This window comes from Cyprinus carpio, chromosome A18 (genome assembly GCF_018340385.1).
Source record: "Cyprinus carpio isolate SPL01 chromosome A18, ASM1834038v1, whole genome shotgun sequence".
Taxonomy (NCBI): domain Eukaryota; kingdom Metazoa; phylum Chordata; class Actinopteri; order Cypriniformes; family Cyprinidae; genus Cyprinus; species Cyprinus carpio.
Genome location: NC_056589.1, coordinates 22730903 through 22744642, shown reverse-complemented (window position 1 = coordinate 22744642; position 13740 = coordinate 22730903). Strand labels below are relative to the sequence as shown.

The 13740-nt window shown below is 35.4% G+C and overlaps 1 protein-coding gene across 1 annotated transcript in view; it reads right to left on the bottom strand.

The window, feature by feature from the left end:
* The window catches only part of LOC109109913 (C-Maf-inducing protein-like), a 32583-nt gene that overhangs the window by 16027 nt on the left and 2816 nt on the right, over positions 1-13740 (bottom strand). The window contains exons 2-8 of the mRNA XM_019122933.2: positions 4944-5069; positions 4809-4859; positions 3436-3597; positions 1921-1962; positions 1575-1637; positions 600-680; positions 404-507 (exon numbers count right to left, since the gene is read on the bottom strand). Of these exons, the coding sequence (XP_018978478.2) occupies positions 404-507; positions 600-680; positions 1575-1637; positions 1921-1962; positions 3436-3597; positions 4809-4859; positions 4944-5069 (629 nt within the window). The remainder of the gene's footprint in view (positions 1-403; positions 508-599; positions 681-1574; positions 1638-1920; positions 1963-3435; positions 3598-4808; positions 4860-4943; positions 5070-13740) is intronic.

Sequence of the window (13740 nt, the reverse complement as noted above, 5' to 3'; positions counted from 1 at the left end):
TCAAGGAGTAATATCGCAAGATTTCGTACGCTGCTAAAAGCCAGGCAAAATGGCTCTGTATTTATGTCAGATGCACACCATTGTAATTTTGCATAAAAAGATTGTTTTAACAAAGGGAAAAAATAACACTAATTTCATACATACTGCCCTTCAAAAAAACCAAGTGCTTTTCAAGTACCTTCTCAAAAATATGGCTGTTTTCAAAGGTTTTCCAGGACTTCAAAAAGTCAAATTCAGGTACTTCAAGCACTTTAAGCCCCTTGTACGAACCCTGTGAAGGCCTGTTCTTTGTATGTAAGTGAGGTGAAGCCAGGATGAGGTGACATTGTGTCCTAACCAGGCGTGATGCAATGAGATTCCAAGGTTTTATCGCTAGCCACATTGTTAGGACAGCATCACTAACCTGTGAATGAACTTCTTGACCACTTCCATGCCAGCGTTAAGCTCATTCAGAGCCAAAATATACTCTTGAGTAAAGAGACGGAGTCTGGGGCATTTCCCAAAGTCCTGGAATGAGAAGAAAAGACAGGAGAGTCAGTAAATGAGGTTGTAGTGATGTGTGAATTCAAGAACATGTCTCGTGTAGTGCGCAGACCCACCATGTTGTGTTTGAGGATTCTCTGAACCACAGGAGTGAACACTTCAATCACCACCATCGACCGAGGACGCTCCCTACAGTGCTGTGTAGAGGAACACAAAAAACTATATTGATTAATACATATATTAATCATCAAAATCATTATAGCTAATCCCCTTCTTTAAATAGTATTTGGTAAAGTAATGATATCAGACAAAAATACTGCACAATTACCATGGTACACAATACTCTACCGTTAAAAAATTTGGGGTCGGTACAATTTTTTACATTTTTTTTTTCTAAATGTCTTCTCTTAAGCTCACCAAGGATGCATTTATCCAATTAAATATAAAGGAAAAACAGTAATGTTGTGAAATATTATTATAATTTAAATAACTGTTTTCTATTTTAATATGTTTAAAAAATGTAACATTTTCTTTTGATGGCAAAGCTGAATTTTATAGCTGCCCTTACTCGTGTCTTTAGTGTAACACGATCCTTCATTCTCATATGCTGATTCAGGGCTCAAAAAATATATATCTTATAATCAATGTTGAAACAGTTCTGATTCTCTGATGAATACAAACTCCAAAAAAATTACATTTATTTGAAATAGAAATCTTTTGTAACATTATAAATGTGTTTACCGTCACTTCTGATCAATTTATTGTGTAATTTATTTAAAAAAAAATCCACTCAAATTTTGATCAGTAGTCTAGCTGTTTTTGAAGAAACTGTAAAATTGGTTTATATATTAAATAACCATGTGATGATGCCTATTTATTTTAAATCCTAGTGAATTAATACCACACAAAAGAAAGAGACTTCTAATTTGACCTGTTTGTCCTTTAATAAGTTATTTCAGAAACACAAGCCAAAAGATTTTAAATAATTGAAAAATTAAAGATTAAAATAAAATGATAAATAAAATAAAATAGGGTTTACGATACCGAACTCAATTGTTCCCCTGAAGAATAGCCAGAATTGTCACATTTACCTTGCAGAAGAATTCACACAAGTCAGGGGGAGGGTGGTTATTCTCCAGCAATGGTGCGATGGCCTACAGACAGATTCAAACCATTAGTCACTTCCCCACAGACATGTAGAGACTTGTTGCTTTTCATCCACATTTTACAAAAGTGCATATCCTTCAGAGAGCGCATCTGTGTGTGCATGTCCTGTTTCTATGGCAGTCCATTTTCAAGTAAATTTTTTTCACTGAGCTTTAAGACACATTACGTAACGGCTTTTGTTAGCAATGGAGTTTAACACACTGTTGTGTGAAGGTAATATATTCTCGTCTTCATATTTTCTTTGTATATAAAAAAAGCAGCCCCACTTACCACAATGATGTTCTCATGATCCTGAGCGCTGAGGTTAGTGTTCTAGGAAGGAAATGACACAAAAGCATTATTGAGAATTCACTGGCCAGTGGTGCCTCGGCTAAGTGACTCAACAACCAGCAAGCCTTATTTTTTTTACATGTTAATGGCTTTCTTGGGAAAGCCGGTGTACAGATACAGCCTTTTGACCAAAGGCCATTGAAGGGGCTGTTTTTAGACCTTTTAAAACCCTCTTTGAATTCAAATGCTCAGTATATGTGTTGTTCAAAGACATAATCTACATTTGCAAATCAAAGGGGATGCAACCAGTCTTTCCTTATGTGCAAACACTCTGGAGAAGGAGACCTTCATTGTGTAGTGATGCCACAAAAAAAAAAAAAAAAAAAGTCTCACTAAACCACAGCTACACAGGCAACCACAGGTAACTCTTAACCTGAACACAGACTCGAAATGAGACGTAACACACACCTCAATTCACAAAAGACACTCATAACCAGAAATGAAAGCAGAATGCTGCTCAAGTTCTAACATAAAAGATGCCAGCTATACTTCAAGGAGAAATTGGCTGAAAAATAATATATCTGATAAATTTGATGTGCTTAATGAGAAAAGTGACTCATAAATGCACAAAATAAAAATACATTTCTTTTAGGGTTTTAGGTTCTAAATTAAGAGCCAAGTTTATATGATATTCTATTACCTACATAAGGATAGAGGAACTCGGTCAATACAAATCAGTTTTTTCTTGTCTATCAGGGAAGATTTTTTTAAGAAATCTTTTATAACTTCATAAATGTCTTAACTGTCACTTTTGACTAATAAATGCATTCTCACTGAACAAAATAATTCTAATCATTTAAAAAAAAAATAATAAATTAAACCTTTGGAAGGGTAGTGTAACTGTTTCTGTAGGAGAATTTTGGGTATTAAATAACCACATGACAGCATCTACTTTTTGAAAATCCTAATAAATTAAATTCTGTAAAAATTAAAGTTATTCTTCTTATTTGATCTTTTTTTATTATAATTTCATGAATACAAGCCAAATGATTTTAACAACTAAAATTGGAACATTAAAAACACCAATAAAATAAAATAAAACTCTTATATTCTAAAAGTGTACATTTGACATATCTGATGTCCTCAATGAAAAAAAGGATTCCTAAATAAGAAAAAAAAAAATGCAGATTGCCCTAAAGTAAGTGCCCACTGCAAAGTTTACAACATTCTGTTCCCTAGATATGTCCTCTGTCAATATAAATGTTTTGTTGACTGTTTATTTTTGACTATTTTTTTTTTTTTAAGTACAATCATTTAGAAATGTAACAGCTCACTTATCCTCAATAAGCTGCATGATTTGAAGTTATCATCGCACGTGTTACACACTAAAGTTTTGGGTATGAGCAATAATAAAAGTGATGCACGCCTTAGCAAGCGCTATTAAAGAGCTTTACACTCTTGTCAAATTAAATGATTAATAACTAGTCTTCTCACCAATTAGATGTTGTGACGTACCTCAGCAAGCAGGGTGGAGATGATGTGCAGTGGGGCCTGATGGATGGATTCGTCCTGCAGGGGTGAGGTGAGGGCCATATCCACCAGGGCCCTGATCTCCTTCAGAACCACGTCCCAGCGGCTCGGGTTATTCAGAACCTTGCGGTACTTGTAGATCTTTTTCTGCAGATGAGTCAGAAAACCCAGAATGCACACACCTGCCTTTTACCGATGCAACCAGCAGTTATGAAACCGGCACATATTTTACGACCATAATGCAGCAGTGGTCATATCTGGTAACAGCTTTTGAACTACATTATGGTGTGAATTATCTAAGCAAAATTACCCAGAGAAGAGCTGTGGTGACCAGAGATTTAGGGTTTATAGTTCTTATTTTGTTCCATTTTATTGCATGGGTATTTTTTCAACCACAGGCACTTTTCTTAAAACAAAAAACCCTTTTCACGCGCTCACTAGTTAAATCTGTCTACTACAAATGTCCCACAGGTGATATATAATGTTTTTTTTTTTTTTTTTTTTTTTACGTCATAAACATTTCCACTGCATCTCAAAATATGGAAACTTGCTGACTGGAAACTTGACACACAAAAACTGATGCTCAGAAGTGATATTTACCGTTTCCTCTATACACATCAAGCTCTTCAATGACACAGCTGTCTCTTGGTAGCCAAGTATTACCTTTTTATAAATATTCACTGGTTTGTAATGGAAATTGTCTCACATCTGAAGTTACAAACTGTATAAAAAATTATAATAATAATAATAATTCCTCACAATAATATTTAAATGGTTTATAACCTTTTCATTCTTCCTTCCAAAATTGTTCCAATGTGGAAATAACGATGGTGGCTTCTTTGTCTTGCTAAGGCCAATTTGACAATATTATAACTTGACTGGATATGACGCACAATCAAAAACTCTGCTTGCAAGTGATATTAATCGTTTCCTCCACACATCACATCTCATATTTCAAATCAAGCATGATCCTCAGCGACAGGGCTGTCTCCTTTCTAACCAGGAATTAACTTTATATATATATCTTTATTGATTGAAAATTACTGTAAGTAATGATGCCACAACTGAGGTAGTAAACAGTGTAAAAAATGGTATAAAACATTTGACAAAATAACGATCATATGATTTAAGACTGTTTGATTTTTCCATCCAAGAAAGTTTCAATGTGAATGTCACATAAGTAAAAACGAAATGTTTTAGTTTTAATAGAAATCAACCCTTGGAACATCAAAGTGCACGTAGTTCAAGAACCAGCCACAAACGTACACTTATAAAATGATACTCTCACTAAAACCATGCAAAATGTCATTGCACCGATGCTTTTTGCAAGTCTAGCCTTCCTAAACGTGTGACCTTACCTTCCACTGTATAGAGTGAAACCACTGGTCCCGCAGATAGCTGTTAGCAGCCTGCGAGTGCACACAAACATTCGCAAAATGAGTCAGTGTTTTCTCAACATGAGTGACATGAAACCGTGAGGGAGCTGGGGGTACCTGCAGGAGGACTGTCCCTCCGGGGATGCTTAGCTGGACACAGTATTTGGGGGCGTTGTCCCAGGACAACAACTGTAGGTCCTCGATAGTGCTGTAAGACAGAGGGGCCTCCATGTATCCTGTAGGCTACAGAGACAAAAAGAAACACGTTCATATTTGCAAAAAACAGTCTGGGCATTCACACCTCTGAGGACGAGCGTCACATACTGCACTGACCACCTTAATGAAAGCTCTGCAGCATCATGGAAGGGTGGTTGTCCTATTTATTATTCAAATGTGAATAATATGATGATTGAACTCTGAATGTCACGATACACCTTCGAAGTTGCGTTGAACTCTTGACGTACATATCTTCGAGCCAGTATCACCCACATAGTGATACGTCACACGAATCATTTCAAAAGTCAGTAGCAAACAAGGTTGAAGTTGAAATGGTCGCTGGGCACAACATACAGCCTACATTATGGATTTCAGCATGACAGGACCAGATCTATCCATTTTCTATTATTCTTATTTTATTTTTATTAATAAAATTAGATCGTTTTAATCTAGTTGATGAGAAATACAAAAAAGAACTGCACAATTTTTTTTTTTATACTTGTTACACTTATTTTACACAAAACACACTTGTTGAAGTTGAACTTGTTTAAACTTGGCATTTCGCTGTTTAGAGATGGATGTAATGGTAGGTTTTCCACAAGTTAGCATGATATTATGAAGAAATTTGAAGTGGCATCATCTTTAATGAGGTGTCGTCAGTGGACAAAGATTGTGGAAAATGGTTTATGAATAAAGAATTTGAAGTCCGGAGGATTCTGAATGGTTGTCATAGTTCTGAAAGTGATTCAGTGTTATTATCATAGTTGTAATTAAGGGTGTATTCACACCTGTCTTGTTTGGTTCGATTGAATCAAACTCAAGTTCGTTTCCTCCCTTGGTGCATTTCTTTTGGGCAGATGTGAATCCAGCAATCGCACTGTATAACTATAAAGTTACACAGCCACCCCAGCTGAAGAGGTGGTCTCAGTCTGGTTCAAAATTAACTCTGGTACGTTTGAGAATTTCTGTCCAATGAATGGATGACATTAGCACAGGTGTGGCTTGGTTTATAATTTCTGATTCACTTGCAAAAATGGCAGTGTGAAAGTGAACCACACCAAAAACCAAAGCAAGTGAATTAGCAGAACTGGTGTGAATACACCCTTAGACTTCAATTCTAAGAATTATAACGATTCTCAAAACTTTTATAGTTACACTTATTATCGTCTTTGGTGTGAATGTGGGTTTAATTCTTCATACAAGTGGGTCTCAATTTGCAAGTTTAAGGTTTCCCTTCTAAACAATCTTTAAATGGCTGCAGGAGCTTCTTCATTTTAGTTATTTGTCAGACATGAGCCTGTTGTGGCTCATTTCTCAGTTCCACTCTTGACTGAAGTGCTGGTGGTCACATGACCTCAAATGTCAACAGGCTGTTCCCTGATCTCCTTCCCTCCACATTAGCACACTGTGGCTGTTCCTTTATTAGCTGCCCTCCCTCCACAGCAGCCCGGCAACAGGCTCTTCCTTTATTAGCGCCGCCCTCCCTCTACTTCTTTGCACAAACAGGCTATTGCTTTATTTGCGCTGATCTCCTTCTAGACTCAAACCAAACCACAGTTCCTGTATTTGTGTCAGCCACCCAGTTCAGCAGAGCAAACAAGCTGTTCCTTTCTTTGACTCATTCTCGTTGCGTCTCTCTCGCTCAAACAAACAGGCAGCTCGTCCCCGTATAACCAAATAAAACAGGCCTGTCTTTTATTTACATCCCCTATTCTTAGGTTATAGACCAACTGGCTGTTCTGCAACGGAGGTCCTGCCCCCTCTGTTGCAGATTTGAGATGGCTGATTTGACTTTCTTTTAAAGAGTCCGTGTGATAAGTATCTTTTGAATCATGTCTCATTTTCAAGTAATCAATCACGCGTCTGCTAGCACGCTTGTGTACTTTGGGACACGTGCTGCATGTGGAGCAAAACAAGGGGCCCGAGGTGGCAGAAACTCAGATAAACAGCTGAAGTCTACTTGTCTCTCATAAAATCAGGGTAAATATGTCACCAGTGGGGTTTATATATATATATATATATAATGGTAAAATCCTCTTTAAAGGTTGTCATAGCTACAGTATTCTGCATGACGATGTGACATGTGAAGCTTGCACATCCAGCTTGATGTTCCATCTGCTTATCTTTGTGTCACTCGCTGTCCTTTCCTCTCTCTCTCACTATATGTCCTCCTCCCCACCACTCCTCTCCACCAAGAACTACATGAAATCTTTCTTCCTTCATCTCATTCAGCCTGTTTTTCATGGTGCAATTCTTCCTTAAGGAGGAGTTGAATAGCTCTCCTCTCACCATTGCTATGTTGCCATGGAAACAAAGAGATGAAATAGAGACATATGTTTTTTTTTTTTTTTTTTTTTTTGTTACCAGGGAGATCCAGATGGAAAACGATCAGAGAAAAACATCAGTGTGTTCAGGTGGCGTCTCTAGAAATGACAAACTGATCTCTGAGAGCTCCGTTAGCGCCGTACCTACTAAACTGTGAGGAACCACAGTAAACACACAGATTTCTTAGCTTCTCATATCAATGTATAAAGAGTGGCAAATAAAAGACAGATATGTATATTAGGGACAGACAGCTAAATCAATATTTAAGCAATACAGTATGAGATGCCATGCTTTGTTATGACTACAATTGCGGCAAAATATGTTGCTAGGCACAATGCACAGTCTGCTTTATGGATTTTAGCAGGCTGGACCAGAACTGTCTGTTTTATATTATTCTTATTTTATTTTTTATTAATAAATAGATACTATTTTAATCCTAGCAAATGAGACATTCTACAGAAATTAACATTTATTTTATATATTTATAAAACTTATTTTATACAATGTTTTTTTTTTTTAAATACACTACTATTTGAAGATTCGAGGTCAGGAATATTTTGTAATGTTTTTGAAAGTAGTTTACAACTTTTATGCTTAAAGTTAAAGTTGCATTTATATGACCAAAAACAGAAACTGTAATACTGTTAAATATTATTACAATTTAAAATAACTTTTCCTTTATAAATTATTTTTAAATGTAATTTATTCCTGTGATGCCAAAGCTGAATTTTCAGCAGCCATTACTTCAGACTTCAGTGTTGCATGAGCCTTCAAGAAATTTGCTAATTTGGTACCATTTCTTATTATTATCATCAATGAAAACAGAAAATTGAAAACAGTTATGCTGCATATTTTTTTTGAAAACTTTAATACAGTTATTCAGGATTCTTTGATGAGCAATGTTTAATTAAAATAGAAATCTTTTGTATCAAAGTCTTTTCTGACACTTTTGATCAGTTTGACCATCCTTGCTGAAGGTTTTTTTTTTTTTTAATCTTACTCACCCCAAACTTCTGAACAGTAATGATATGATCACCATTAATGGGAGAAATCATAACCTAACTAATATATCAGTCTGTTACTAAATTAACTGTGATCCTGGAAATGGGGAGAGATAAATAATAATAATAATAATAATAATAATAAAAATAAATAACATGGATGGACAATGTCCAATTCATAAAATCTTGACATTCCACATGCTTTTGCGTAACTGTTCAAGCCCATGCAAATTGTGTGTAGATGGAGCAAGGATTTACTGCATGGGCATGTAAAAACTGTAACAACGTGCTCTCTCCCAAAGTAAACATGGCTTCTTCCAGTTAAACTCTTCACCCATGATATATTAACAGCAAACCATGGCAGGCCAGGAGGACGAAGCCAATGCAAGCCAGAAGGGAAACAAAAAGTCTCCAACCAGTAGAGCCAACTGTACACTAGAGTTTAGCCTACTTGATGATCTAGTTTCTGTGCATTTATAAACACCAAAAGCAACAGAGAAGCTCAGTTACTGTACAGACAGGTACGACTGCATGCCTATGGGCCCTATACAACACTAAATTTCCAAAGACATCTGGATTCATTTAATGCCACATGTCTGTTAAAATATACACATTACATGAACGGCCGGTAGTCATGCAAATCCAACGCAAATTTGCGTCCAGATACGTAGTCTGCAGACAGAGCTGGGTAGATTACTTATGAATTGTAATCAGTTACTGATTACAGATTACATGACAAAATTTGTAGTCAGTAATATAATCTCTTAGATTACACATTTTTGGTAACGTAATCTGATTACTTTTGGATTACATTTAGATTACATTTGTGCTAACCCTTTTTTTGTGATATCACATATAATGAATTAGCCTAATCTTGTGCTAATTTGACAGATAAAAAAAATATATATATATTCCAAAAAAATATATTTAATTCACCAACAAGAGCCACAATAGCTTCTTTTTCAAGTGCAGTGTATGGAAAGTTAATACTTAAAAAAATACTAACACTAATGTAACTTGCTGTTAGTGTTTGCTAGTAACACTGAATAAAACAAAATCACATCTTGTGATTTTAAAGCATATTTACTTAGAATTAAGTAAATTTAGAAAACAGCTACATTACAAAAAACAATATTGAAAAACATTAAATTAACAGCAATATCCCTGCTAGGTCAAATATATAAAAAAAAAAAAATAAAAAAAATAAAAAAAAAACACTAGAAGTGTATATGACTGTATCAATGAAAAAACATCAAACAATAGCTACATTGCAAACATGAATTCTGAAAAAGACTAAATTCACACAGTAATGACATTTCTATCCATCTCAAAACATTTTAAGTGCATAGTAACAATGAGGAAAGACACAAAACGATGTAGTACACATGACAGACAAACATATCCCGCAATAATTCTTCCCAAGAAACACATAAACAAACGAAAAAACAACAATACATTTATCAAAAACCTTGCGCTTGGTATACAAACGAACATGGAACAATACATTTATTAATTTGTGTTAATGTTAGTTAAAAAAAAGACAATCGTTCAGTGTTTGTTAATGTTTTTGTTGCTGTTACGTGACGTAGCGGTGTTTGACTAGGGGGAGACGTGGGCTGATGACGTCATCGTTTCAGAAAATATACGGATTTGTGGTCCACATGAAAACGCAAAGGCGGCATTTTCGAATTTATCCACTCTGGGACCCGGTTTTAAAAAATATCGGTTTCACTCTCCCAAAACGCCGGATCTGTGTGGACGAAACAACTATACGATACAAAAATGTATGCGTATACAGTGAAAAGCGTCTACGTGTGGATGGGGCCTTGAAGTGCATAAGGTAGTAGCAATGAAGAAAAATGAAATGAAAATCCCAGCAATAACTTTGCTAGGTCAAAGATTTCCGTGGACAGCAAATTAATCCGTGGTAGGCAGATCTTACACTGAACAGAGACATTTTCCCGTGACTTTCTTTAAAAATTAAATCATGTCTGTACATCCAGTGATTTAAAGGCTGCTTTACCCGCTATTTTCCATTATCTTTTTTGCAGATTTTTTTGAGCGCGATTCTGACATCCCTCCCCCTCTCCGCGGAAAAAACTTGAAGACTCACGAACGTATATAAGCGGCAGGTTTATTAGGAAAAAATATAAACGTTAAAAAAGGAAATTTAGGAGAAGATCAATTAATTGTGAACAACTTATTACCATTGTGTAAATAATATGTAATCATGTAATCCATAAAAAAGTAACTGTAGTCTGATTACGAATTTTAAAAAGTAGTTTACTCTAATTACAAGTACTTGAGATTTGGAATCTGATTACGTAATCCAGATTACATGTAATCCGTTACTACCCAGCTCTGTCTGCAGATATGTTGCTCTTTCTCTCACACACATAAAAAAAACAAACATATTTCTTGTGAAATCTAGTCCAAAAAAATTCCCAATATAATTAAAATTACATTCAAATTCAAAACAAAACAAAAAAAAAACAAAAATAAAAAGAAATATCTGTTTTAAAACTGTTTAAGTATACTGACGGTGGAACTAGCAACCTTCAGATGATGTGGCTATTCTTCATAAGCTTATAAATCAGCCATACGGCTATCTAGGGACAGGACTAGTTTTTCGCTCAGTGGGCTGAATAGGCTGAATTTCAAGCTACTGTCATCCATTCATGCGTCAGCCTAACCACAAATTTGATGATCTAAGATGGCTTATGCGACAAAAGGAAATTTGTCGGCGAATGTGTTCATTACGGATGTGGCAACGTCAGTTCCGTTTCAAAACCTCAACAGCCAGCAGCAGTGCAGGCTAAAAAAGCTCACACTTTTGGAGCAACTGATATCATATGATACATTTGTCATTTTAATTACATGCAACATGAGTTATGGATATGCACCTATATAGGAAATTTCAACAGAATCAAAACATACAACTTAAAAAAAAAATATATATATATAAAAAAAAAGATTTTATAGCCTATGATTTGTTATTATTATATATTATATTATAATAAAAGAAAAAAATACTCATTTAATCAATTACAAAGACACTAATATATAAAAAATTATAATAAAAGAAAATAAAATTTATTTATTTCAAGTACCAATTAAACGTCAAATATAAAGGTACTAATATATATATATGTATATTTTATAGTATATATATATATATATTATATATATATATATTATATATATATATATATATATATATATATATATATATATATATATATATATATATATATATATTTTTTTTTTTTACAAACATTTTAAGCAGCCGAACTGTTTAATAATTAGAAATGAAAATTCTGGGCCAAAACCGAAACTTCTGGATGCCCTTGGTCGAAGCCGAAACCAAAAAAAGCCTTTTAATAACTATTTATTACTGATGCAAGTTTTGGATGCTGAAAATTATCAGCCATAAATGGCATTTTTGGTTTTTGGCTGAAAGAGAAAAACAGCCGAAAATATCTGCTGAAAATATTCAAATCTTACAAACCCAAAACTTATGTCAAAAATGTTGGAAATCCCATTCCAAACTGCCCCAAAAACTGATCATGTGGACGAAACACTATACATTACATCTGGCCCTCTCAAATGAAAATATCTCTAAAATATTTAATCAATATGGCTGCACTGTGTTCCGCTTCAATATGCATTCCTAACATTTTACATTAGGTTCTAAGTCATCTCTAAGAAATCCAATGTCAACCAGTTCCATCAATTCATTCATCCTTACAGCAACAATAATGAAAAATTGCTACAATATCAAGGCACAAACAACCCAGTACATGCAAAACAATTAATCTGAAACCTTGCCAGTGTTTGAAAATGTCCTCCTAATGGCTTTTCTGTGCAACAAAAACAAAGCCAGCTCCTACATCTCAATTACAGAGCTTATTTGGATGGTAGCCGAGGGGATCTCAGGGAGCCAAAATAGTTTATGTGCCTAGTCATGACCGTAGCCCTGTTTGTTTACAGCAGAAAGCCCAACAGTACCATTAAAATGGTTTGTTCCTGTTTTTTTTGCCCCTGACCTGGTCACATTTAGCTGAATTCATCACAACCAGACTTGTTCAGCTCTAGTCATCAGCGTTGTTCAAAATGCGATGACTCTTCAGACGTGAACCGTACTGTACAGAGTTGCGTTTGTTAACACGTCCTCAAACTCACAACCGGAATATCACTTCATTTGTACCCAAGTCTTCAGCATCTAACCTAATCACAAAATAGCAAAACACACCACATAAAAACAGTCGTGCAGCTCTCACCTTTCTGTGCAATGTTTTACAGAGGACATGTTATGATCTATATGGGCTGTTGTCTCATCTGGAACTTCATCTAATTACCAGGACCTGATGTGAACAGCAACTATAGTCTGCATCACAAACAAAATGGTGCGCTTGAGGGCATCGGCATAAATGTGCTTTTAGAGGCAGGGATTCTAATGTCTTTTTAACGAAAGAGTGACAGGAAGCATTTATAATGGCTTGCTGTTATGCAAATATGATTTAGACTCCGAGAGCTTAGAGACGAGGGTGAGTCACATCTTTCATATCTTCTAGTGAGATCATTTTCCACAGTGCTGACTACACTTATCGAAAATGCGCTATCAAAATGCTAAATGTTTTGTCTTTACTTAGAACACAATTCTTAAGAAAATTGTGGGGGAAAAAAGCTGGAATCTTCAGGAAAAAGAAGGCATTTATCATCAGACATGCGTCATGTGCTACATCAACAAAGCAAACAAGGTCAAATATTTTAAGAACATGCGAGCAAGATAATGTAATTTCAACCCAAATGACACCCTAGCAAGGTTTGTGCTGGGAAAAACACCAGGTGAGGAAACCAAAGCATCCAAATCGAACTATTTATATGCTTAAAATCAACAATAAGGCCTTTCTGTTGATATACTGACCTCTTTCTGAAGCACAATGGTTCGATGCACATTAGAATCACAAACGGGCCAAAAGAGACCATTAGCCACAGACAACTACCTCCATTAGCTGCGGTCAACTGAACACGGGTCACTAGCTAAACATCTATTAGAGACCTTGCTAACTGTAGGAGAAATCCAATACTGAGTGACAGGACTGTCAAAGTGCTAAAACTATCCTAACTTTTTTTTTTTACTTTGTAAACACTTTTGAACGACATAAACCTCTGCAAAATGACCGCATATAGCTACACACATAAACATACGCTCTGTGTTTGGCTTGGGTTAATCTCAGCTAGCCTCCGAAATCCCGAGGGCCTCTCAGTGTCAGCGGCTGAGCTTCATCCGAAAAATCAGGCCGTTGTTAAACAAGCAATCTAATTCATTCTGAAGCATTCATTTGAGGAAGAAGTCAACGGCTAATTCG